Source organism: Acinonyx jubatus, chromosome E2, assembly GCF_027475565.1.
Source record: "Acinonyx jubatus isolate Ajub_Pintada_27869175 chromosome E2, VMU_Ajub_asm_v1.0, whole genome shotgun sequence".
Taxonomy (NCBI): Eukaryota; Metazoa; Chordata; class Mammalia; order Carnivora; family Felidae; genus Acinonyx; species Acinonyx jubatus.
In genome coordinates, this window is record NC_069396.1 from 49,814,026 (window position 1) to 49,840,716 (window position 26,691).

General features: G+C 56.9%; 1 protein-coding gene across 2 annotated transcripts; it reads right to left on the reverse strand.

Moving 5' to 3' along the window:
* Nucleotides 1-3,190: 3,190 nt before the first annotated feature.
* Nucleotides 3,191-24,988, reverse strand: EXOC3L2 (exocyst complex component 3 like 2). 2 transcript variants are annotated; one of them, XM_027037782.2, is made up of 12 exons: nucleotides 24,856-24,988; nucleotides 20,277-20,815; nucleotides 16,708-17,341; nucleotides 14,307-14,418; nucleotides 13,013-13,114; nucleotides 12,798-12,898; nucleotides 12,459-12,569; nucleotides 10,467-10,602; nucleotides 6,991-7,113; nucleotides 6,395-6,550; nucleotides 5,517-5,638; nucleotides 3,191-3,856 (listed from the first exon to the last, which is right to left on the reverse strand). In XM_027037782.2, exons 2-12 carry the CDS (start codon nucleotides 20,797-20,799, stop codon nucleotides 3,568-3,570), a joined length of 2,409 nt encoding a protein of 802 aa, XP_026893583.2. In that variant the 5' UTR covers nucleotides 20,800-20,815; nucleotides 24,856-24,988; the 3' UTR covers nucleotides 3,191-3,567. The 2 variants fall into 2 exon arrangements, with proteins under 2 accessions (XP_026893583.2, XP_053066309.1); XM_053210334.1 differs by lacking the exon at nucleotides 24,856-24,988 and adding an exon at nucleotides 20,989-21,258.
* Nucleotides 24,989-26,691: the final 1,703 nt, after the last annotated feature.

A 26,691-nucleotide genomic window follows, 5' to 3' on the forward strand; every position in this document is an offset into this window, starting at 1 on the left:
TCATAGTGTTTGGGACTCACTGAGATTCTTTAATCTGTGAGTTAATGTTTTCCATTTATTTTGGGAATTTCTCAAAACTTGCTTTTTAAAAAATTTGCTTCGGCGCGGGGGAGCCGGGGTGGCTCCGTCAGTTAAATGTCCGGCTGTTGATTTGGGCTCAGGTCATGATCTCACGGTTCGTGAGATCGAGCCCTGCATCGGGCTCTGGGCTGACAGTGTGGAGCCTGCTTGGGTTTCTGTCTCTCTCTCTCTCTCTCCCTCTCCCTGCCCCTCTCCCCACGTTGCTCTCTCTCAAAATAAACTTAAAAAATGTTTTTTAATTAAAAAAAATCAACATTGTAGACATATAATTTACAGATAATAAAATGCTCACATGACACACCTATGATTCATTGAGTTCTGAAAAATGTATACATTTGTATGATCCCATACTAATCAAGGAATACTACATTTTTATTATTCCAAGAAGTCCTTTTTGTTCTTCTTTCCAGACAATCTCCCTAACTCCTCCAGGCGATCACAGATCTGGTTTACGTTGATGGATTAGCTTTGCATAGACTAGAACTTCATATAAATGAAAATGGCATTTTCCTGTGCACTTTCAGGGCTGGCTTCTTTCTTTCAATGTCACGGTTTTGGATTCACCAATGTTGTAAGCTATTCCTTTTTATTGATGAGTGACATCCAGTAAATGAAAATACTGTGATTTCTTTCTATTTACCTATTAATAAACGTTTGGATTATTTCCAGTTCTTTGGATATTATGAGTAAATCTTCCATGAACATTTGTGTAAAGCCTTTTTGTAAACATATGCTTTCATTTCTCTTGGGTAGACGCCCAACAGGAATTTCTGAGTTATCACGTAAACGTATGTTCAACTTCACAAGAAACTGCCAACCTGTTTTCCAGAGTGAGGTACGATTTTACATTCCCTTCAATAATATGTGAGCGTTCCAGCTACTCCACGCTTTTCCCAATGTGTGTTTTTGAGAGTCGTGCAAAATTTTAGCCTTCCTAGAAAGTGTGTACGGATATCTCTTTGTGGTATTAATTTGAATTTCTCTGGTAATTGTATGTAGATGTTGAATATCTTTGTGTGTTTGTTGGCCATTCATACATGTTCTTTTTGGAAGTGTCAGTCAAGGCTTTTACTCATTTGAAAGTTGGATTTGGGGGGGGTGGGTGCCTGGGTGGCTCCGGCGGTTGAGCGTCCAACTTCAGCTCAGGTCATGATCTTCCGGTCCGTGAGTTCGAGCCCCGCGTCGGGCTCTGGGCTGATGGCTCAGAGCCTGGAGCCTGTTTCCGATTCTGTGTCTCCCTCTCTCTCTGCCCCTCCCCCGTTCATGCTCTGTCTCTCTCTGTCCCAAAAATAAATGAACGTTGAAAAAAAAAATTAAAAAAATTATTTAAAAAAAAGCAGCATCTAGAACTACGATTAATTTATTATGTTTACCTTGTATGTTGCAACCTTGTTACAATCAATTATTAATGCTGGGTTGGTTTTTTTTGTGTGTTTTTTTTCCTCTGTTTTCTGCTAGAACACTTAGGATTTTCTATCTTACATAATCATGTCATCCACAAATGGAATTTTACTTCTTCTCTAATCTGTTCCCTTTTATTTCCTTTTTTCTGCCTTATTGCCCTGGTCAGGATCTGTTACAATATTTAACAAAAGTGTGCAGTAGACGCTCCTATCCTATTCCTGACCCCAGAGAGACAGTGATCAGTCTTTCGCCAGTAAGTAAAATGTTAGTGGACATCTTTGTAGATGACTTTTATTAAGTTGAGGAAGTTTAGGGGCACCCAGTTGGCTCAGTCCGAGGATCCTGATCTCAAGGTCGTGAATTCAAGACCCATGTTGGGTGTAGAGATTACTTAATATTTTTTTAAAAATTTTAATGTTTATTTGTTTTTGAGAGAGAGAGACACAGTGTGAGCAAGGGAGGAGCAGAGAGAGAGAGAGAGAGAGAGAGAGAGAGAGAGACAGAATCTGAAGCAGGCTCCAGGCTCCGAGCTGTCGGCACAGAGCCCCACATGGGGCTCGAACTCACTGTGAGATTGCGACCTGAGCCTGAGTCGGTCGCTCAACCGACTGAGGAAAATCTCAGGGTGGGAAAAATTCTAGCGTCTCACCCCCAGCCTCTCCGGATCCAGGTCCCCGCGGAGACCTTGCGGTCACCTCCCTGCTGACCCCTGACCCCAGGCGCCCTTCCATAAAGCTGTTTTTAAATGGGGAACCCAAATCTGGAAAGAACGCCACCTCACTGAGGTGAATACATCCTTCGTGAACATGAGTGAAAACTACAACCTGTCGTTCACTCCTCAACTCCTCTCTCTGTGCATCAGTGACATTGAAAGTGTTCTCTCAGGAGTGGGAAGGAGGCGGGGACAGCCTCTGGATGTCTCACCTCGTCCTGGGCAAAGAGAGGTTAAGCATTTCCCCAGAGAGGGGCAGCTTCCTGCCCAAGGTCACACAGCCCCGAGGCTCCAAGAGTCTTCAGTCCCCACCTTCCTGAGTTCACACGTGGGTGAGGTTCCTACCCCAGGCCCAAAGCTGACCCCTGGCTGCCTCCTCCTTCCCACTTCTCAGGAAAAAAAAAAAAAAAGTGCACGCGTGCGCACGCACACACACACACACACACACACACACACCAGGAAGCATCCATCACAGGCTGTCCAACAGGCCGGAGGGGCAGGGGTCAGCAGGGAGGTGACCTCAAGGTCTCGGTGGGGACCAGGATCCGGAGGGGCTGGGGGTGAGACGCTGGAATTTTTCCCACCCTGAGATTTTCCTGCATCAACCCAGGAGGGCGCCCTGGATGCCGCCGGCCCTGCCCCCAACCTCCTTCCTCTCTTGACATAGATTCCGGGCTAACGATGGATGGAGGGGGGTGGGGTGTGCCAAGGTGGAGCCGCCAGGCCCAGAAATGAAGGACAGGCATGTCAGGATTGACAAAATGAGGGACCCTGGCTGAGAGCATCCGAGGGCCTCGCGATGGAGTCACGCAGCCTGGGGACTCGGGGTAAATGGGATGGCTTGCCTGCTTCTGCCCTCCAGGGCCTCCCGCAGCCTCCACTGCCCTGCCCAGGAGTTGGACCCCAGCCCAGCCTTGGGCGTGTGAGAAGCCCTTGGCCCTGGGCCCTGCCCCCGGTCCTTCCTCCCCCACACGCTGGGGACTCAGCCCTTCCTTGTGTTAAATAGAAACCTCTTTATTCTAAGTATCGTACATTCCTTAATACATTGGACTGGGGCCAGACCTTGAGGTGAGGGGAAAAGGGGGGGCCTGGGACACTTCTCTAGAGCCTTCCAAAACGCCACCCAGCACACGCTGGGCTGGGAGCTGGTGCTGAGCTTGAGTTTCGTGGCCTTGGGAAAGTCCTTGGTCCCTCCGGCCCGTTTCTCTTCTACGCAGGGAGCGTAGGGGTGGCCCCAAAGGCCTCTGAAGATCTTTCCATCCTAGGTCGTCTGTGGTCCCAGGCAGGGAGTCAAGAGGGGGCCCTACAGGAGAACGGTTTGTCAGCAGCAAAGATGGGGGGCACTGAGGTGGGAGGGGGCTGGGAGAGTCTCAGCGTTGGGTGGGGGGCCGTGATGGAAATGGAGGCCGAAGCCGGGGCAGGCAGGCCAGACCGGGCCTGGTCAGCCGGGAGAGGGGAAGGCGGCCCAGGAAGAGAGGGAGGCCGAGGCAGAAAGGTGGGCGGGGCACGGAGATGTCTGAGAAGAAGGCGCGGTCCCGAGGGGGTGACAGGGCTCCCGCCTCGGACAGTTCCAGGTCCCGGGCCACGGCCAGGATCTCCTGGCGGGCGGCTGTGTTGTGCAGGCCACGGATGTCCAGGAGGGCTGCCACGTGCTTCCGCCTGGGGACAGAGGAGGAGACACGTGCATGGGGTCCTCTGCGCCAGACGCACACTGGCCCACCTGTGAACCTCGTCTGTTCCAGAACCTACCTTAGCTCTGGAGCCCTTTTGCCGCCCTCCAGGTCCCTCCCCCCCCCCCCAGCCCCCAGTCTCCCCTCCTGCCCGCACTATCCTCCAAAACTTCCCTTCCAACCATTTCCAAATCCTTCCACTGCTAACTCATTCCAGAACCCTCACCTCTAAACCCAATCTTCAGCCCCAACTCAGTTCAGGCAGCTCCTGGATGTCCTTCTGGTCCCCTCACACGTGTACCAGCTCTGGAATCTACACCAACCCTAACTCCACCCTCCCTTGCCCCTCAAACAGCGCCCCCACCCCCACCCCCATCGCTCCCACCTAACCCGGAAGTGCTCACCCACAACCCCGGTCAGGACCCTCACCTCGCCCCTTCACCCCGACCCCAGGCCAGGTCTGGAAGCTTCTCCACCGCTGCGGTTCCCGAGCCCATGCCCAAAGCTAGGAACCATCACCACATTCCCACACGAGACCCCGAACCCAACAGTCATTTCCAGAACCTTCATTTCAAACAGAGCTCCCGGGCCTCCGCGCTACCCCCCTTCAACACAGCTCAGGCGTCTTCCCTCCCCCCCCCCCCACCCGCCTCCCCAGAGTCAGAAGTAACCGTCCTGGACTGGTGGCTCCCTTCACCCCAAGCCCTCAACCTTGGAGCCTAAACCCAGCGGAGGCCTCACTCCCTGGGGCGTAGGGGTAACCCCCCCCCCCCACTACACAGAAGAGCCTTGCACGACCACCACCATCCACATTCACAGGGGGCGGTGTGGCGATGGGTGGTCAGGTGCACCAGCTTTAGAGACGGCCTGCCACGGGGAGGGGGGGGGGCAAGTCCCCAGCTTTGCTAGCTGTGGCATTTAGGGCAATCTCCTTAATTTCTGCCTGCCTCAGATGACGCCAAGCATTTAGAACAGCGCTGCCTTTTGCATATAATTTGCTAAAATAACTCTTATTATAGGCGTTACTTATTGAGTGGGTGTGTAACATGCTTTCTCAGGTCTGACATCAGGGCTCATAAATAAGAATCGGGAATCGGTAGTGTGGTCACCGTGGATGACGAGGAGGAGGAGGATGGACTGATGACGAAGAACTCCCCCCCCACCCCCCCCACCCCCCCCCCCCGCCCCGCCAAATCCTAGGAAAAGAGTCCTATTATCCCCCATGGACCTGGTGAGGAAACCGAGGCTCAGAGAGGGTCACCCAGAAAGGAAATGGTCCACCGGGATCTGAGCGGCGCCTGCCGCCGTCCCAGTGCGTGTGCGCCCGTGTGCCCGTGCGTGTCCCCGTGTCCCCCGCGGCTCCCAGGCTGGGCTGGCCCTTCCTGCCGCCGGCGGCCCCGCGCCCCCCTGCCCTGGGCTTCCTGTGACTGCCTGTTTGTTTGCGAGCCCTGGTGGCGGCGGCGGCGGCAGGAGAAGGAGGGAAATCGTATTAATAATGCCCTGGTTCCAGCAGGAAACGGCCGTCAGACACGCTCGCCGCCCCAAGAGCAGGAAACGCGGGGACGGATGCCAGGGCCCGGACAGTCCTCGGCCTAGCGCGCGCAAAAAACGAGCCGGGCGGGCGCGGGCGTGGGGTGGGGGACCCTCACCTGATGTCTGGGTAGTCCCGCACCAGCACCCCCACCTCCACCTGGATGCTGGGCGTGTCTTCCAGCTGCAGGATTTCGGCCAAGTGCGGCACCACGGCGTCCAGCCACGAGGCCTGGGACTCCTGCAAGGGGGAGGCCCCAGGCTCACACTCTGGCCCCAGGTCCCCCTCCCCGTAAACCACACCCCTCCGGGCCTCAGTCTTCTCGTCTGTAAAGGGGGTCAGGGGCGGGTTATCTGGAAGCTTGGGCAATTGGAAGAAAAATCCATAATACATCTACTCCCAGGTTTGTGGATAATTGGGGGGGCTCGGGGACACCCCTCAAAGCCTAGCCCTAGGATTTTGCAAAACGTTACCCTTAGGGGAACCTGGAGGACGCGTACACGGGGTCTCTCTGCGTTCTTAATAAAATGACGCACACACACTCCCCCCCCCCCGCCCCCGCTGCTGAGCTTCTGCTGGTTGCAACGGGGTACAAATTAAAGAGGGGGGCAATTTGGAACTCTTGGATTTGGGAACGCCAAGATTCTGAGTTCCGGCTGCGCTGAGTCTCTGTCTGTGCTCGTGAGAATAGCTGACGTTTCCGGAGCGCTACCTCTGTGCCAGGTGGGGTCCCAAGCCCTTCACGGGACTTAAGTGACCCAATCCGCACCCCACGCACAGGGGACCGGATTCCGGTTTGCGCCCCGAGGCGGGCAACCCACCGTGAGAAAGCCGGCTTTTACGCGCGGAGGACAAGGATCAAAGTGTTCACCGTGGGCTGAAAGCTGGGCGACGGCTTTATGCTAAGGCCCCGCCCCGGCTAGCGGGCGGATTCTCGCGAGGCCAGGTTTTTTGGAGTCCCCCACCCCCACCCCTACCCCCGGGGCCCGCACTGACCAGCCGCCTGAAGAGCCTCTGCAACTGGGCCGCGTCCTCCCGGAGCCTCCCGGCCACGCGGCTGCGGGTCCGCGCCGAGCGGCAGCGCAGGCGTCCGCGGAGCAGGGGCCGCACGTACTCCACCAGCGCCCGCCGGTGCAGCTCGGCCACCAGCGCCTGGGGGCCGGGGGAGACGCGAGGGCTTGTGAGCAGCCGGTGACCCCTTCCCCCGCTCTCCACGCGCCCCGCGCCCACTCCGGGCACCCAACGGGAACCCCTCCCCCGCCCACAGGGCGCCACACCCCCTCTTAGCCCCCCGGCCCCCCAGGCAGCCCTTCCGACTCCCAACGGGTGACCCCAAGTCCTGCCCGATGATACCCTCCTCTGCCCCCTCATCAGCTCGCCGGCACCCCCTGCCGGCCCAGCCCAGCCCCCCCCCCCGGGAGCCCCACCTCCCAGAGGCCCCCACCCTGGGCGCACCCCACCCTATGTGCCCGCGGATGCGCCTCTGCGCGAGCGCCGCCCATCCCACTCTGAGCGAGTGGCTCCGCACCTTGAACGCGTCTCCCCCAGCGGAGCGCTCCCGCCCCCCCTCTCCCCCCCCACGGCCCGCTCACCTGGTAAGGCTCATCCTGCATCCTGCGCAGTGCCAGGGCTTGAGCGCCCAGCGTGCCCACGATGCCATCCAGGGCCTCCGGGCTGTTCAGCCACTTCCTGCGCATCAGCTTGTTGAAGTGGGGCTGGGTGCGACGGAAGGGGGAGATGGTTTTAGCCCTCCTCCCTGCCACCGTCTTTCTTCACTTACCAGTTCAACAGATGGGAGCTGAACCGGTTCTGTACGGTGCCCTCCTCGGGCTCACAGTCCGGGGAGGGGGACAGACCGTCCCCAGTGATGGACCCAGAGTGGTCAGGGCAGGGAGGCGGGAACCCAGGAGTTTAGGAAGCCCAGAGGGGATGCCTGAGTCAGCGGAGAGAGTCAAGGAGGGCTTCCTGGAGGAGGGGACACCAGAGCTGGGGACAGAGGCTGGAGGTGAGGGGTGGGAGAGGGGAGTGGCTCAATCGGCGGGAGGAGCCAGTGTGAAGGCGGCTCAGATTTCAGACGGGCTTTGGGGTCAGTGGGATCAGAAAGAAGGTGTTCCTGTGGCTGGCAAGATCCATATACTTGAGGGGCCCAGCGCAGAATGAAAATGGAAGGCTCTCATTCAAAATTATGAAGAACTTCAACACAGCAACAGCAGAGCAGCAAACCAAGCTCGGGCTCTTCTAGGCAAGGGCGTCCTGTGTGACTGATGGGTTCCACAGACTCTTGAAGCTAGAACTCGCGACAGGGGGATGGGGGGGTGGGGCTGGAGCACATAGGGCTGTGAGGAGCCCCAGCTTCCTCCTGAGGGCACTGGGAAGCCATGGCAGTTTCTGAGCAGGAGAAGGAGCAGGTCAGGCTTGTGCATTACTGAGATCTTGATGGGAGGGGCAAGGCTGAAGCAGAAATGGGGGGGGGGCTCAAAAGAGAAGAAAGAGGGAAAGAAGCAGATGAGAGTGGTGAGGAGGGGGAATGCAGGACCCAGATAGTAGGATTCGTACAATTTCGGGGGGGGGGGAGGGGAGGGAGGCACCTGCAAGTGACCTAAGAGGTGGGACCAGCAGCAGGACAGTCCCTGAAGTGGACCTGGGGGCAGGGAGGGGGAGATGCCGTGGGCTGGGTGGACCCTGGGGAACGTGAGGTCCCCGGGGACATGGGGGGTCAGTGTCCAGGGGGTCTGAACTGAAGTAGGTCCTATCCCACTTTGCCCCACACCTATTGCGAACAGTAGCCTGGCTGCGTGAACCTCCAGGAGTGGGGCCTTGTGTTGAAAAGCAGGTGTGAATTAGATGAGCTGACGCTCTTGGTTCAGGGCCTGTCACTGTTACTATGAACCCTGTATTTTTTTTTTTAATTTTTTAATGTTTATTTATTTTTGAGACTGAGAGAGACACAGCATGAACAGGGGAGGGGCAGAGAGAGAGAGGGAGACACAGAATCCGAAGCAGGCTGCAGGCTCCAAGCTGTCAGCAAAGAGCCCGATGCGGGGCTCGAACTCACAGACCGTGAGATCGTGACCTGAGCCGCAGTCGAATGCTTAATGGACTGAGCCACCCGGGCGCCCCTAAGAACCCTGTATTTTTACCAAGATATCAGCCAGTGCCCATGGGCTGGGACCCAGCTAAGCACCGTACGGCCACAATCTTATTGCCTCCTTCCGGCCACCAGCCACCTGTGCCCATTTTCCAGATGAGCGAACAGAATCCCCAAGAGGGCAAGCAACTGGCCCAAGGTCCCCCTCCTCAGAAGCAGTGCAGCCACTGCTGGAACAAAGACTGTACCCCTTCCCAGCACCCCCATAAGGCCCCCACTCGCTCACGTTCATGCACACACTTGTCCGTCTAGTCATTCAACAAACACCCCCCCGCCCCCTTCCTGTGGCTCAGCTGGGTCGCTGGGGACACGTGGAGGAGGCTCGGGGACACACGGTGCAGAACGAGACAAACAAAACTCTTGAGGATTTGATCATCGCGAGCAGGTCAGGGGAATCATAATGCCGATCTGATATTTGGTGATTTTAAGGAATTATCGTTCCCTTGGTTGGGTATGAAAACGGCACCGTGGTTATGTTTGTTTAAGAAGGATTTCTTATCTTTCGGAGATGCAGGCTGAAATGTTGATGGGTGATGACAGGATGTGGCGGGGGCGGGGGTGGGGGGGGGTGGAGAAAGGCGACACAAGATTGGCCTGGAGCTGATACTTGCTGGAGCTGGTCCACGGGAGGTCATTCTGTCATTCTGCCTATTTTTTGTGTATGTTTGAAATTTTCCATAATAAAAAGTTATTTTAGAAACATTCCGACAAATCCTGCCCTGGAGAAGCTCACATTCCGGGGGCGGGGGGGGGGGGGGAGCTGGATTGGGGAGAGGAAAAAAAAAAAAGCAAAGGCAGTAACAGAGCAGGTGGCCCTAAGTGCTTGGTTGGAAAGAAACTCCGCAGGGACTGGGGAAGGGAGTCTCCTCTCGGGGCTTCTATTTTATTATTATTATTTTTAAAATATTTATTTATTTTTGAGAGACAGAGACAGAATATGAGCAGGGGAGAGGCAGAGAGAGAGGGAGACACAGAATCCGAAGCAGGCTCCAGGCTCCGAGCTGTCAGCACAGAGCCCGACGCGGGACTCGAACCCACGAACTGTGAGATCATGACCTGAGCTGAAGTGGGAGGTTTAACTGACTAAGCCCCCCAGGCGCCTCCGGGGCTTCTATTTTAAATAGGGCAGTCAGAGGAGGTCTCACTGAGAAGGTGACATCTGGATCAAGACTTGAAAGAAGTGAGGGAGGGGGCAATGGGGCTGCTGGGGAGAAGAGCGGTCCAAACAGAGCAAACAGCAAGTGCAAAGGTCCTGAGGCTGGACTATGTCTTGTTAAGGAATAGCAAGGGGGCTGGCATGGCCAGAGTGGAGTAAGTGAGGAGGACAGTGGGAGAAGGGGAGGTCAGAGAGGGAGAGGAAAGGGTCAGACCATCCAGGGCCTTGGGGGCCACAGCAAGGACTTTGGCTCTTGCCCTGAATGAGCTGGGAGCCATGGAGGGTTCTGAGCAGAGGAGGGACATGATCGGATGTACGACATAGATTGAGCGTGCACTATAACCAGGGATACACACACCTCTCTCTCATTCCCAGGTACTCCCACCACCCTCCCCACATACTCTCACCCACTTCTGACCCCAGCCCCTTCTGGGCGTGCACAGGAGCCCAGGGGTAACCTGGGCTCCAGGGTCTAGGAGAGGCCGGGCAGGGATTTGGGGGCCTCAGTGGGGAGGGGCTCCACCTGATCCCCAAGACCCCTTCTGCTGGTGGCTCTCCATCCTTCCCTTGACTGTGTTCTCCCCTCTCTTCCTTCCGCCACCCCCTTTTGCCCCCCTACAAATGGTCCAAACAGGCCATCACCCCCCCACCCCTGCGTGCTTCCCAAACACCGAGTCATGGGCTTAAAGGAACTGCAGGTTGCGGGGGGGGGGGTGCTCCCCTCTCCTGGCACAGGCCCTACCCCAGCCCCCTGCCTCACTCACCTGCAGCTCTTGGAAAAGCAGGTCAGCCAGGACACGGTGGCAGAGGCGGGTCACGCGGTCCAGAGCGCTGGCTGCGGCTTCCCGGGCCGGCTCGCTCTCGGGGGGTCCCACCCGCGCCAGGCGCTCTGCCAGAGCCCTGTGTGGATCAGAGGAGCCAAAAGTCAAGGAGCCCCGATATTCAGCTCAACTGCTTGGACCCCTCTGCCTTCTCAGATGGACTATTTTGTGAGCACCGAGGTGACAGGTCAGATGGGGAGCTGGGGAGAGTCAAGGGCTCTGGGGAGAGTCTGGGGGGATGACAAATATGAGGGGATGTCTGGGAGGCTGGGGGTGTGTGTGTGTGGAAGCTCCGTGGAACGTGATTCTAAACATCTAGAATTCTAAGATTCTACGCTTCTCATTTTCTCTCATTGCAACCATGATCCCTCTGTCATTAAAAGGGCAGTAACCTGGTCTGAGAGCAATGTGGCATTTTCTGGCCAAATCGCAGCGGGCCCCCTCTGGGACTGTGTCCCTCAGAGTCCCCACGTCTGTGGGAGTTGACAGGTGTGCCACATTTTTCTCTGCAAAAGGGTGGAGCCAACTCTCCATTCACTGGGGACACATTAAATAAATGATCGAACATGCAAAACGTGGAATGCAGTTCACGTGTTGCAAAGGAAAAGTGGTAACTCCAAAAGCTCACAGAAAGATCTCCAAGCTGTTAAGGGGGAAAGGCACAGAAGTGTGTTCAATATTCTACCATTTGCATATTTTTCTTTTTAAGGAAAAGGAATAAGGGGGGGGCCTGGCTGGCTCAGTCGGTACAGCATGAGGCTCTTGATCCTAGGGTTGTGAGTTCGAGCCCCACATTGGGTGTAGACATTACTTGAAAATAAAAGCTTTAGGGGCACCTGGGTGGCTCAGTTGGTTAAGCATCTAACTTCCACTCAGGTCATGAGCTTATGGTTTGTGAGTTAGTTCGAGCCCCACATCAGGCTCTGTGCTGACAGCTCAGAGCCTGGAGTCTGCTTCTGATTCTGTGTCTCCCTCCCTCTCTGCCCCTTCCCCACTCACACTCTGTCTCTCTCAAGAATAAATAAACATTTAAAAAAATAATGAAAAAAAAAAAGAATAAAAGCTTAAAAAAAAAAAAAAGAGGGGCGCCTGGGTGGCTCAGTTGGTTAAGCATCCGACTTCGGCTCAGGTCATGATCTCATGGTTTGTGAGTTCGAGCCCCGCATTGGGCTCTGTGTGGGCAGCTCGGAGCCTGGAGCCTGCTTCGGATTCTGTGTCTCCCTCACTCTCTCTGCCCCTCCCCTGCTCACTCTCTGTCTCAAAAATAAATAAACATGAAAAAAATGTTCTTAAAGGGAAAGGAATAATATGTATTCACATTAGTGAGATATATTTACTTGTATATGAAATATGAATATGAAATAGGTATGTATGAAATATGTGTATGGATATGCACAAAATATGCATATTCATGTGTATATATATATGCATGGAGTATGCAAATGCACACATACCCTTATTTACACATATTTACTGGTAAATGTCCTGCAAAGATATGACAGACTCTAGCAGTAAGGAAGGTGGGGGCCGTATAGGCGTGAGGCTTTTCACGGTGTGCCCGAGTGTGCCTTGAATTAGGAAGCATGTAAATACATCACCGATTTTGAAAACGCATTGAAAATACGTTAATAAAAAAGGGAAAATACGATAAAAAAAGCAAAAAAAAAAAAAGATCTGTAATTCTTAGAGTGTTTGAGTCTTTCTTCTAGGTGCGTGTTAATTACAGCACCCCAATATTCTGATTGCTACATAATTCTAGTGCTCTGTGATGCTAAGATTCTTTCTAGGACCCCCCCCCCAGGTTTGATGTTTCTAAGGCCCCCACGTGCCCGTGTCTCTGGGCCAGCTCTGTGATCCCCACCCAGGGACCCGGGGCACCCCAGTTCAGCTTGTTGCCGGGACTGGTCCTCTCCGCCACACGCTGGGTGCTCTCACCTCAAGGGGGGCCCGCAGTTGACCAGGGAGATGGTCCTACTGATGTACCTGTCGGGTAGCAACTCCCGAACTCCTGGATTCTCATGGAATCGCTCCACCCGCTGCTGGAAGCTAGTCGGGGGGAAGGGGGGAGAAAGGGATGACACGTGACAGACGGAGCACCCGGCCTGAGGAGGGTCCCCTTGCTGGACACTCAGCCCAACAAAGCCCGTGACCCTCACTGAAGCGCCCCTGCCCATCCTTACTGGATTGCCTTTCATCTCTCCTCTCTCTGCTGGATCCCGGCTACCGATGCCTCCGTCCCGCCCTGCACCCCTGCCCCGCCCCAGCCCTCCATACCTCTGCAGGAATTCTGCCAGCCCCCCCAGGCAGCAGTGGGCCATCCGCTCCCCAAACTCTTGGCTGATGCGGGGTGCTCGTTCCGTATGTTCTTCCAGCAACTACACGGTCCCCGGAGAGGAGAAGGGGTGAGGAGGGGGGAGGTCTTACCTTCCCGCCCCCCGGGGGGGGGGGCGCTGGAGAACGGATTCTCCTTCCTCTTCCCCACCCCCTACCTCACACACATCCTGCGCCAGGCTGCTGGGCTGCTCCTCCGTGCTCCCCCAGTGCTCCTCGTTCTCCTGTAGGACCTGAAGCAGGGCTGCCCGAGTCTGAGCCTGGAGTGGGGAGGTTGCAGGGGGGAAATGCAGGAGTCAGGGGGTGCCTGGAAGCCTGTCCCTCCTTTTCTCCCCTCCATGGTTCCCACCTCTTAGCCCCAGGCCGATCTGGGTCCTACCCCTGAGCTTGCCAAGGTTACTCCAAGGAGGGAGGCTGGACCACAAAACCTCCCCAGCCCCTTGCGTCCTTATGATTTGGAGCTTCATATTAAGAGGCTATAGTTTTAAGTTTCATCCATCTGACAGCCAGGGGGTTTGAGGGTCTATTCTGTCATTATTTGATGGTCCTAAGACTCTGGTCCCCAGGTTCTGCAAAAACAATTTGTTCGAGGGGCACCCGGGTGGCTCAGTCGGTGAAGCATCCGACTTCGGCTCAGGTCATGATCCCACGGTTTCATGGGTTCGAGCCCCGCGTCGGGCTCTGTGCGGACAGCTCGGAGCCTGGAACCTGCTTCGGATTCGGTGTGTGTGTGTCTCTCTCTCTCTGCCTCTCCCCTGCTCAGCTCTGTCTCTCTCTCTCTCAAAAATAAATTAAAAAAAAAAATTTTTGTTCAAGAGAGTCAGATTCTGTGATTCAAGAATTCCAAGGGTCTGGGATTCTGAGGTTGACACACGTCTGATTCCCTGGTCCAATGTTCCCTTCAGTGAATCTGAGAACCTAGGTATGTTCCAGCCTAAGACTCTAGGCTCTCAAGTTACTACGATTCTGACCTCTGTGGCCGAGGCAGGACTGGCATTCCGGTGGCAGACAGCCCCGTGGCCAGGCTGGGTGTTGATGGCCCCACCGTTCTCCTCACTGGTGCCTACGCCCGGCCAGTTATTACCCGGGTTTGCCATCGGCCCCGCTCGTATGCACAGGCTGCTTGTATGCCCTCCTTCTGTGAGTCTTTGGGACCGCGGGCTGAGCTTCTGTGACTGACTCCTGCTCTAGGATTCGAAGTATCGGAATGTCTGGAAACTTTGCTGATCGGCTCTGTGCCCCCCTGGGTGCTTGGGTGACCACACGGAACATAAGGCAGAAGTGATCAGCGTGGGCTTACACTTCTGTGTCCTTCGGACAGAACCCAGAAATCCACAAAGGGAACAGGGAAATGGACGCAGCGAAAGGGGGAGAGGAGAGCCTCCCCTCCAGCCCCCCCCAAGCGACCCCTCCCTCCCTGCAGAGCGCCTCTGGCTCCCGAGTCCCCGGTACCTTAACGTCTGTGACACATTCATCCTCCAAGCCCCGCAGGGTGCCAGGAGACAGAAGGGGCCCCAGCTCCCCATTCTCCAGGGCCACCAGGTCCACCAGGCCTAGGACCTCTCTGGGAGTGGGAGGTAAGAGACAGAGGGGTCTGTGAGAGGGGGGGGTCTGGGCAACGGAACCCCTCCCCACCCCCCACCCCTTCACACCCAGTGTGCTTGTGACCCTGGGCCACTCCCTTCCTCTCTAGGGGCCAGCTTTGCTCATCCCTCAAAGGAAGTCTCTGGAATTGTTGCTTCCCTGGCCCCAGCTGTCTGAGTCAGCTCCCTGATGAATGGTGTCCGGGCAAGACTTGGAGGGATCAAGTCCAGGCTTGACGGGCTGGCACGCAGAGTCTCGGCCGTGACCAGCTTCTGCCTCCGCTCCTTGTCCCCATCACGTCACCCGCCTTCGAGGCCTCCCCAGTCCAGCCCTCGCTCCCGGGCCCTACACTCTTACACACCTGGTCTGTGCCATACCACCAGACCCCTTATGCCTCCTCCACCACCCACACGCACCCCAGGCTTTTGCTCTTGGCCTTTTCCCAGCCAGAAGTACCATCTTCCTACAAAGCAACTTAACTCCCGTCCAGGAAGCTTTCCGGACTCCCCGTCCTGCCTCCGTCTCCCATGGGAGATGTGACCGTGTCCTTCACACGGAGTCCCAGATGGGATCTAGGGGGTCGATGTCAGTACCTGTCACCTTCCCCTTCTGGTGGCAGCATGAGGGTTTTATTTGAGGGACCACCCACCCTCCTCACTCGCCAGCCTGTGGTTTGGGTGTGGCCATCTCCCTTGTCCCTGGAACCAGTAGGTGACCCAGTCATGGCTAATCATATTCCATCCCCTGGCCACCAGACTGGGTATGTTTTAGGATCCAAACACTTGACAGGAAGTTTTAGGAGCGGGAGAGTCCATGGCGCTGAGGTTCTAAATGCCAAGGTTCTAGAATTCAAGGGATCAAGAGATTACAGTCCTAACCCTGGAGGGATCCACAGTGGGTCCACATCCGGAGTGGATGCGGCTTAAGTTTAGGATTTGAAGTCTCATCGCTGCTAAGGCTCTAGGATTGAAAGTGTAGCGGCACCTGGGTGGCTCAGTCAGTTGAGCATCTGACTTGGGCTCATGCCATGATCTCGCGGTTGGTGAGTTCGAGCCCTGCATGGGGCTCTGCGCTGACAGCTCAGAGCCTGGAGCCTGCTTCGGATTCTGTGTCTCCCTCTCTCTGCCCTTCCCCTACTCTTCTCTCTCTTTCTCTCTCAAAAATAAATAAACATTTAAAAAGTTTTTAAGAAAGCGTCCGTGCTAAAGTTCTAAGATTGGAAAAATCAACAGTGCTAATGCCCTAGGATCGAAAGAGAGAGCAGTAACGGTTCTAGAATTCGGAGGGTCAGCGATGCTAAGATTTTAGGCATGTTGGTGCTAAGGTCCTCGTATTTTAAGAATCAGTGGTGTGGAGGTTGCAGGATTGGGGGGGGGGGTCAATGCTACAAAGGTTCTAGATGAAAATGAGCAACAGTGTTAAATTCTAGGACTCAGAACAATACTGAGATTCTAATAGTGTAAGTGTCATTGATGCGAAGGTTCTAGGCCTGGAGGGGTCCACCGCACCCTGGGCTTCTAGGACTGAAGTGGTCAGTGGTGGGCACCTGGCTGGCTTAGTCTGTGGAGCATTCAGTCTTGATCTCAGGGTCGTGGGTTCAAGCCCCACACCGGGTATAGAGGTTACTTTTTTTTTTTTAATGGAGTCTTTAAAAGGAAGGAAGAAAGGGTGGCGGGGGGAAAGAAATGGTCAGTGTTGCTGAGATTTCAGAACCGGGCGGGCCAATGGTGCCCATAGGTTCTAAGTCTGGGAGAGCGAGGGGTGTTAAAGTTCTACAACCGCAGGGATCGGTATGATCCGTGTTGCTAAGATTCGGAGAGTTTAACCGTCAACGATGCGAAGGTCCTACCCGGGGAAGGGTCGATGGTGCTAAGATTTTTAAGAATGGCAACTTAACGCCGCTGAGCTTCCGGGACCAGCGGGGGCAGCGAGGCTCAGATTCCAGGACGGGCAGGGTGAGCCGTGCCACGCTCCCCAGGGTGGAGGGGTCACCTGAGGGTCCTGGCCCGTCACAACCGGAAGGGCCCGTGTTGCTCGGGTTCTAGCACGGGACGAGTGGATCGCGCTCAGACGCTCGGATCGTAAGGGTCCCCGGGGGGTGAGGGCTGGCGGGGTCGAGGGTTCTCAGAGGCGAGGATTGAAGAGCGGGCCGTTCCAAGGTCTTTAGGACCTGGCGAGGCCGGGGCTGGGGGAGCGTGGGTCGGAAGGGGGGGGTCGGGGGCGGCGGGGGCGGGATCTGCGCGCCCCGGGGGCAGCCGCCCCGCCTCACCTGGGGTACACCTGGTTGTGCCAGTGCAGCAGGGCGTAGCGGTCGGCCAGCGGCAGCCTCCGGCGGGCGGCGGCCCCGAGCCAGTCGGCGAGCGCGCCGTGGTAGCCGCGCAGGTAGACGCCGAAGGCGCCCAGGCCGGCGGGGTAGGCGGGCGCCAGGCGGCCCCGCACCACGCCCATATCCTCCAGCAGCCGCGCCCGCAGCGCCTCCAGCTGCCCCGCCAGGCCCCCGGGCGCCCCGGGCGCCGCCGCCTCCAGGCGCTCCCGCGCCGCGCGCGCCACCGCCTCGGCCCAGCGGGCGCGCAGCTTGCGGGCGGCCCCGGGCCCCCGGCGCCCGTCGGCCGCCTCCTCCTGCACCAGCACCTGGCCCAGCTGCGCCACGGCGCCCGCCCCGGCGCCCGCGCCCGGCCCGGGGCCCGCCAGCGTCTCGCGCACCAGCGCCCACAGCTCGCGCTGCAGGGCCTCGTACAGCAGCGCCACGTCCCGCGCCCGGCGGCCGCCGGCCGCGCCCTCGGCCCCGGGCGGCCCGGGCGCGCCGCCCCCCGACGACGCCAGCTCCTCGGCCTCCAGCTCCAAGATGTGCTCGTCGGCTCGCGCGAGCTCGCGCTGCTGGATCAGGCTCAGGATCTCCAGCACTGTGGGGGCAGAGCGGGAGGTCAGGGGGAGCAGGGCGCGGGGCGGGGGGAGAGGGGGAGGCGCGGGGCCGAGAAAGGAGCCCGGGACGTTCCGGGAGAAGAGGGGTGGGTGAGAGAAGGTTGTCGGGCGAGGGATGGGGGGCAGGGTGAGGGAGGGAAGTGGAAGGGCGGAGGAGGGAGAGAAGTCAGGGGAAGGGGGGGAAGGGGTTGAGGCAGAGGGGAGAGGGGCGGGGGACGGCACAGGGTATGGGAGAGTGGGTGAGGATAGGGGGAAGGGACCAGGATATTTGAGGGGCGAGGACAGGGAAGGCACCTCAGATCCAGAGAAAGGGATCCAGGGAATGAGAGGGCTGGAGGGAGGCCAGTCTGAGCCAGGTAGGGGGAGCCGGTGGAGAAGCAATGGATCAAGGGGCAGGGTGGAGGCCAGGAGGTGGGGAGAGGAGAGCAAGACCAGAGAGGGTCTTTCCGGGGCGGGGGGGGGGGGGGGGGTGGCTGTGAGGGTGATCTGGCACTGTGCGTTCCGACTCCCCCAAGAGACACCCCCATGGGGTTGGGAGGCCTTCGCGTGAAGGCCAAGGGAGGGTCCTGGTGGCCCAGGGTTACCCCGACACCTCCACCCCCCTCCACTTCCTCCCTGGCAGAGAAACTTGTTTCCTGGCCAGCGCTATTTCTGCCCATCCGTTTCCAGAAGGCGGGGGCTCCAGTCACCCCCTCCTCGCCTCCCTGAAGTGCCCTCCCAGTCCCCTGGGAGCCGGGGCTGAAATAGCTCCTGGCCAGGATGTGGGGCGAAGTGAGGGCTCTCCTGAGGTCCCCGGGGGCTGAGGCAGCATGCATTGGGGGGTGGGGGGTGGGGTCTGGGAGTGAGGAGGGGGGTGTATGAAGGTGGAGGGAGCCAGCCCCAGGGATCCGAACCGGAGTCTCAGAGATGGGACTGAGATAAGGGATGAGGGGGAAGTTGGGGTGCAACCTCTAAAGGGGACAGGAAAGGAGCTGAGTTTGACATCTGGGGCCTGGGACGGTGACTGGGGGCGGAGATGAATTGAAGCGACGGCTGAGGATGGAAAGAAGGGTTTGGATGTGAGTTTGAAGATGAAAACCGGACCTGAGTTGGGGCCAGGAATGTGGGTGGAGGTTGGGAAGGGGGGGGGGGGTTCAGGGTCAGGGTGGATTAAGGGTCAGGGATTAAGAATGAAGGGAGAGGGGTTCCCCGGGTGGCTTAGTCAGTTAAGCTTCTGACTCTTGATCTCGGCTCAGGTCGTGGTCTCACGGTTCATGAGTTTGAGCCCTGCCTCTGGCTTTGTGCTGACAGGCTGGAGCCTGCTTGGGGTTCTCTCTCTGCCTCTCTCCCCACCCCCCCCCCATGGTCACTTGCATGCTGTCTCTCAAAACAAACAAACAAATAAATAAACGTTAAAAAAAAAATGAGGGGCCCCTGAGTGGCTCAGTCGGTTGAGTGTCCAACTTCAGCTCAGGTCATGATCTCACGGTTCGTGGGTTCGAGCCCCTGCGTCGGGCTCCGTGCTGACAGCTCAGAGCCTGGAGCCTGCTTCCGATTCTCTGTCTCCTTCTTTCACTGCCCCTCCCCCGCCTGTGGCTCTGTCTCTCTCTGTCTCTCAAAAATAAATAAATAAATGTAAAAAAAATTTTTTTTAATGGAAAAAAAAAAAAAAAAGAATGACGGGGGAGAGACTAGCTTGCCGTTGGGGTTGAAGGTGGGTGCTGACATGGGCCTGGGTCGGGGGTTGGGCGTGAGGCTAAATTGGGGACCAGGCTGCAACCTGCATGCGGAGGGCACTGGCTGGCCCCCGTGGTGTTGATGGTTCTTGGGCACAGAGATGAGGTTAAAGGTGGTGTTTGGACAAAGGGATAGTGGGGTTGGAATAAGGATAGAGTAGAAACTCAAAAAGGCATTGAAGAGAAGACACTGGGGTTTGGGGTAGTTTGGGGCTGAGGATAGAGACGGGGTGGGGGTATGAGCTGAGTTGTGCTCCCCCCACCATCACCAAGAAAAAACACGCGTGAAGTCCTAAGCCCCCGGTACCTCAGAATGGGACCATCTCTGGAGACAGAGATGAGCAGAGAGGTGAGCAAGTTAAAATGAGGTCGTAGGATGGGCTCTGATACGGCGTGACTGGTGTTCTTACACAAAGGGAGATTTGGACACAGAGACAGACATGCATCACGAGAAGATGGCCAGCCAAGCACCAGGCACAGAAGAGTCGAGGAAGGAGTCCCCTATGCGTGTCTGAAAGGACATGGATCCAGAACTGAGAGAATAGGTTTCTATAGTTGAAGCCACCCGGTTTGTGGGGTTGTGGGACAAGGTTACAGCAGCCTGGAGAACATAACACAGGCCGTGGGGGACACAGTGGGGAGACGCAGGTGGGGGGTAGGCGCTGGGTGTGGCGGGGAGTTCGAGGTGCGGTTTGGACGTGAGGTAGGGATGAGGTTGAAGCTGGGGGTTGGGGGTTGGGCTGGATTTGGGTTTGGGGTTCAGAGTGGGGTGGAAAAGGAGAGGAGGTTGGGGGTGAAGGAGGAGGTTGGGGTGCAGTCTGGGGCCAGGGTTGGGGCTGGCGATGGGAAGGGGGTGGGGTACAGAGGTTAGGGAGAGGCATAAGGTCAAGGTTGGATGTGGCTACATGGAAAGGAGTGGAAAGGAGATGGGATGGAGGCTGAACTTGAAGGGAGGGAGGGAAGGAGGGTTGAAATTGGGGGTGCAGAAGGGATTAGAGGAGATGAGACCAAAGTTCATGATCCTTATCATAGGACATGGGGGTGAGGTTGAGGCTGGCAGGCGGCGGGTGGGATGGGTCCAGGGTGGATTGGGGGCGGGGTGGGTTGGGGGGGTGGGTGTGGAGACACAGCTGGGGCCAGGGCTTGGTGATAGAAATCAAGATTTTGGGGGGAGGGGGCTGGGCGGGGGCTCCCGACTCACCTGACAGAGGTTCCTTCATCTTTGGGGGCTCAGGGACCTTGGGCGGGGGCTCGGGAGCTGCCTCGCCTGCGGGCACCACCCTCTCAGCCAGTGACGCGCGGCGGGGCTTGGGCCCGCGTCCCAGTCTCAGGAAGGCCAGTCTCCGGGCGGCCTCCCCAGCCACCTCCTCGTCGCCCTGGGTTCGGGTCCCCTGAAGCCTGGCCAGGAGGCCAAAATCTGCTGAGCTCCTGCGTATCCCTGGTGTCAGCACTCGGCCCAGGAAAGAGCGGGACTGCCCATCTCCGGGGCTGCCTGCCCGCCGGCCGGGGGTCCAGCCCAGCCGGAAGGGGGCCAGGCCGGCCAGCTTCTCCAGGGTGGCACGGCGGCGACACGATGTTCCGTTGGGCAGGCTCCCCAGCTCCCCAACCTCGTCTTCTTCCGGTCCCGGAACTTCCTCAAAGGGGTTCCGAGAGGACCTCAGAGGCAGCGTCCCCGCCCGGGGCACCTTAGGGTCGGCCACCCCTAGACTCTTCAGGATGGGCATCTTGACAGGCAGGGACCTGGGAAAAACATAAGTGGTGTTGATAATTAACGCCTCTGGGTGCCCAGCAACGCAGGGCCTGCGTGTCAGGCACTGGTCTGAGCATTCACTAATCCCATGAGGCTAGTGCTATTACTACATGCCCACGTGGCAGATGAGGAAACTGAGGCTCAGAGGACCAAAGGTGCTTACCGAAGGCCCCGCGGTGATTCAGGGACAAAGCCAGCATTCGCGCCCAGACCTGTCTGATTACCCTGACCGTTGGCGTTCAGACCCTTTCCCTGCCTGACTTCCTGTCTGGGTGCTCATCACCTCTGTGGACCCTCCCACTCTAAGAGGAAACAGGCTCAGAGAGGGGAAGGGTCCGTCCCAAGGCGGCACAGCCAGCGAAGAGGAGAGACTGCATGGGGACTCGGGCCCCACCGTCTACCCGGACATCAGTCACACACATGGGGCACCTGCCTCGTCTCTCCCCTGTCCAGCCAGCACACCTGTCACCTCTATCCCGCCTTCTTCTTTGCCTTAGCAAAGCCTTACTGGGAAATGTCCAGAGCAGGCAAATCCAGAGAGACAGAAAGGAAGTGAGTGGTGGCCGGGGACTGGGAGACGGGGGTGGGTCTTAATGGGTGTGGCTGCTTAATGGGTACAGGTTTCCTTTTGGGACATGAAAATGTTCTGGAACTACATAATGTGGATGGTTAACAGCACTGTGAATGTACTAGAATGCCACTGAATTGTACGCTTTAAAGTCAAATTTTTAAATAAACTTATTTACTTATTTTGAGAGGGAGAGTGAGAGCAGGGGAGGGGCAGAGAGGGGGGGAGAGAGAGAGAATCCCAAGCAGGCTCCGTGCTGCCAGCACAGAGCCTGAGGCGGGGCTCGACCTCACAAATCGTGAGACCATGACCTGAGCGGAAACTGAGAGTCAGACACTTAACTGACTGAGCCACCCAGGGGCCCCAAGATTTTATTTTTAAGTAATCTCTACACCCAACGTGGGGCTCGAACTTACAGCCCCGAGATCAAGAGTCACACGCTCTACAGACTGAGCCAGCCAGGCGCCCCATAACTGGAACTTGATGGGGCACCTGGGTGGCTCAGTCGGTTGAGCATCCAACTCTTGATTTTGGCTGAGGTCATGATCCAGGGTCGCGGGATCGAGCCCTACGTTGGGCTCCACACTGAGCATGGATCCTGTTTAAGATTCTCTTTCTCGATAAACATTTAAAAGATTCTCTCCCTCTCTCCCTCTCTCAAATAAAATAGAACAAAATAAAGTGAATTTTATCCCACCTCCTAAGTCCCTCATCTCCTCCCTCTCCATGGCCCCTGCCCCAGTCCAGGCCCCCTCCCACTTCCCCCCTTTCTCCCTGGTCTCCAAGCTCTCACCTTGGCCCCTCCAGCCCACCTTTGAGGATCTCGTTAAAGCACAAACTTGCCCTGCTCTTTCTCTTAACCTTGCATGGCTCCCCAGTACCCTTGGCACGAAATCCAGCTGCCCTTGCCTGCCAACTGTGCACCTCAACAGTGCTATCCCACATTCTCCCCCTCCAGGCTCCTCTGGGTGCCGGCGTTTGTTGATCTTTCTACCTGGACACGTGTTCTCCCTGCACCACTCAGGCTTTAGGATCCAGCCCTCAAGGCCCTCTCCTCCAGGAAGCCCTCTGTCATGCCTAGGCTGAGTCGAGTTTTCCCCCCTCAGGATTTTCCCCATCCCAGCCCTGCCCACTCTGAGTTGTCAGTGTCTGGGGATGAGTCTGTGTCCCCCACCGGACTGTGAAGTCCCTAGAGGGACAGGGTCGGGCTGTCTCAATCACCACTGTGTCCCCAACTCCCAGGGCAGGCGCTCAGGAAATGAATGGGTGCTAAACAGGAAACAAAGGAAGGAGGCAAGGACCTCATTCCTTGTGGGTGAGGAGTCAAGCTGGAGAGGTCAGTACAGAGCAAGCCGTGCAGGGCCTCGGAGAGGAGAACCTCGAGGAGGGACTTGGGCTTTTTCCCGAGGACACTGGGGAACTGTGGAAGGGCGCTTTTTAAAATGATGAAATCGTTCAAAGATTCAGGAATTCAGAAAAATTTAGAAAACAAATAAACACCCCCTCTGCTTCCAATCCTAGCTGCGTCTAATGCAAACATTCTATTTTGTGACTATTCTGTTTCTATGGCTCAGGTTTGGCTGTTGTTTGGGTGTTTGTTTGTTTCGGGTGGTGTTTTTTTTTTTTTTTTTTTTTGGTCTTTTTTAGAATCCAGCATTACAAGATGCACTCCCCGCCCCCAGCTCTCCTCCCTTGCCCTCTTCCTAGGACAGTAGCATCCAGAATGCTGTCTCCCCAGGCCAACCCGACTTTTACTCTTAAGTCTCCGTAGCCTTGCATCCAGAAACAATGTATCGTTTTACAGGGTTTCAGAACCGCTCTGTGAAGGCTCTCCTACTACGTGCATCCAGCAACTTGCGCTTTGATGGTGGTGTTTGGACTCACATATACGGGAGAGGTATCCGTGCCTATCTCGGTGGCTCTAGTCGATTTAAGTGTCGCATTACTCTTCCACTGTCTGGCTTTGGCAAAACTGTGTGAAACGTCAGGGGTTTCCCCACTCACCTCCTGCTAGACACATAGGTTGTTTTGAATTGGGACAGGTTCCGAGCAGCTGAGGGACAGGGTCGGGATTGGGCGGCCCCTTGGGGGTGCATAGAGCATCTGGAAGGAGGCTGATGCTCAAAGGGTCCCCGAGCTGGCTGGGCTGTGGGTAAGAGCATCTTCCTTTCATGGGGGAGCACCCCCCTGCTTCTTTCCTCCCTGACTTCAGCCTCTGGACCTCAGCTGTCGTTCCTCAAGCCTCTCTCCAGTCTCCATGGTCCCCTGTCCTCCAGAGAGGCAGTCACCATGGCAACCCTTGCCTGGAGCCCCCATGGCTGTGGGCAATCGATACGAGCCCCCCATGCACACACCCACAAGTCGTGCACGGGTTTCTCTGTCTTTCATTTTCCCAACTGGCTTCTGTGTGTTTCATCCCACAAATGGCTTCACCGTGTCCCAGCCCTGTGTCCATCGTCCCCCCCCCCCCGAAACTCCACATCCCCCTTCTACTTCCCTGTAACAGAAGCCAACATGACCCAAACTGGATCTGCCACTCCCCCACTGGCTCCCACATCCATCCCCAAACTGGATCCCAATACCCCCCAAGCCATTTCCAACATCCTCAGACCCCGCTGCAACAGTTTCTCCAAAGTGGCCCGGCCGGCTTCCCCTTTCCAGGCTCCACCACCCTCCACCACCCGCCTCTGCAGACTGGCTCCTCCGACATCCTGCCCCCTCCAGCCCCCTCATCTGCCTCCCAGTGCCCGGGCCCCTGACTCACTTCCGAGGCATCCCTCAAGCCCCCAGCCTCCCGACTCCCACAGGATGTCTTGGCCACCAGCGCTTCCCTCTCTGGGCTTCGGCTCCTCCCCCTCCTCCCCCCCCTCCTCCTCGCTGCCAGCCTTTCCCCAAAGCCCTAAACCCTCCACGGGCAGTCTGACCTGTTTGCAGAAGTCAGCACCTCCAGCCCCCAAGTCTGTATCTGAGAACAGCCCTTATAAAGTGTGCGTCCGTGCTGGACCCCAGCCACACAACCCCAATCCAGACCTCACCCCCAAACTATCCCATCATCAGCCCAGCCCGGTTCAAGCTCATGCACATCTTCACTCCGAACACCATCTCCAAGCCCCCATCTCTTGGGGATGGAGAAAAGCATCCACCGCTTTCTCCCAACCTGAACTCCGAGGGCATCAGACGCTTTCTCTCCTTTCTCCCTTGGTGGTCCCAGCTCTCCTGGCTCCTTTGAAGCTTCTCTGGATCCCCAGGGTCCCCAGATTCTTCACTGCACCCCCCTGCGGTCCCCGGCTCCTCCTGCCCTGTGCCTGGCACCCTCCTGAGGCCAGGCCCCACATGCTGTCTTTGCCCCCAGCCTCTCCTGGCTTCAGGGCACATGTTCTCACCACCTCTGGTCCAGCCCAGGTCCAGGGGGGATCCCAGGCCAGGGCGCAAGAATCCTGCCCCCTCCTCCAGCACACTCACCTCCTCGTCAGCAGGCGCCTTCGTCCCTCTGTCCCTGCTGCTGTCCTGCCCTGAGGACACTTCAGCCAGAACTGCTGAGAGCTTGGAACTGGGGGGGGGGGGGGTTAGAGGAGGTCAATTTCCTGTCAGGAAACCCCTCCCTCTCTGGGGCCAGGGGCGGGAAGGACTCTTTATCTGTCTGCCCTTTTAGGCCAAGCTGGGGTTGGGCTGGGAAGGACAAGGCCACAGTCTGGCCCCCGCCCTCACCCCCACCCGGAATTGCCCCCCCCCCCCCGCCTGTTCTTCACGCCTTCCAAGGTGACAACACCATCCTGGGCACCCTGGGGAGACACCCAATGCTGGATGCGGGCCCAGAGCTCTCCTTCGGGTTCCTGGCTCTGAAATAAAGACAGGGAGGAAGGTTCTGCTGGCCCAGAAGCTGCGATCAGAGGCCTGAGGGCGTGGGTGGCACGGGGCAAGGCTTTGGAACTATAGTCCTCTCCCCTGTCCCCAGGTCCCTGTATGGCTCCCTCCTTCGACATCATCCTGGCCTCGGCTCCAGCCTCTGTCCCTCAAAGGAGACATTCCCTGAACAGCAGAAGCCCCTTCTCCCCCCCACCCACTTCCTCTCTCCCCAGGGACTGGCTCTGATTCCTCAATTCCTTCGTATCACCTTCCTCAATTTGAACGATCAGATTTCTCTGTCTCCCTTGTAGATTTCCTGACTCTCCTACTTGAATGTAAATCCAAACCAGATTTTGCTTACCTCATTCATCTTTATATCCCTACATGTGCGTCTGGCACATAATAGTAAAGGTTTATTAACCGAATGCACACATGGGGATAGATCAGAGCTAAGGATTGGAAGGTGGGGACGCATATGGCAGGTGCAGTGGGGGGGGGGGCGCTGGGAATGGGTTGGGGGTTGGGTGGGGTTAGATGCAGGCTTTGGGTTACTTGTAAGGCTGGGTTTCAGGTTCAGGTGCTCTTTTGGGCGCTCAGGCATCGTGTCACAGGTGTTAGGCCTGGAACAAGGGATCACTTGCCTAGGCAAAGTTGGGGTTGGTGTGGGGTTAGGGTCGGGGCTGGGCTCAGGGATCCCTGCTTCTCCCCCAGCCCCAGCAAGGGCTCTATAGACACCTATGCTGGAAGAAGTGGGTCAGGGGTTAAGATTCCAAGATCTGAAGGTCTCAGTTCAAGACCTGGATTTGCCAGACAATGGGCCCTGGGGAAGGAGCCAGGTTGAGTGGCCCAGATTGGGGGGGGGTGGGGGGGGGAAGAGGCTTTGTCCTCACCAGGTCCATGTGGACCTGTGGAAATCAGAAGACAGCGACTAGATCTGGCTGGAACCAAATGACCTGTCGTGGGCGGTGACAGCTGTCAGATCCCCCCTCTTTTTTTAACTCAATATTTTATTGAGATATAATTCAGGAGCACCTGGGTGGCTCAGTCGGTTGAGGGTCCGACTCTTGATTTCAGCTCAGATCACGATCTCAGGGTTTGTGAGACTGAGCCCCGCGTTGGGCTCCTTGCTGTCAGCTGGGAACTTGCTTGGGATTCTCTCTCTCTCTCCCTCTTTCTCTGACCCTCCCCCACTCATGCACATGCGCGCGCGCGCGCGCACACACACACACTCTGTCTCTCAAAATAAACTTTAAAAAATTGTTTTAAAAAGAGGTACAATTCATATGCCATAAAATTCACCCTTTCAAAGTGCCCAATTCAATGCTCTCAGTATATTCACAAGGATGCAGCAACTGTCACCCTATCTAATTCCAGAACATTTTCATCACCTCACAAAGAAACCCATAGCCCTTTAGCAGCCCCCCCTTCCCCCCTTCCCCTCTGCTCCCAGCC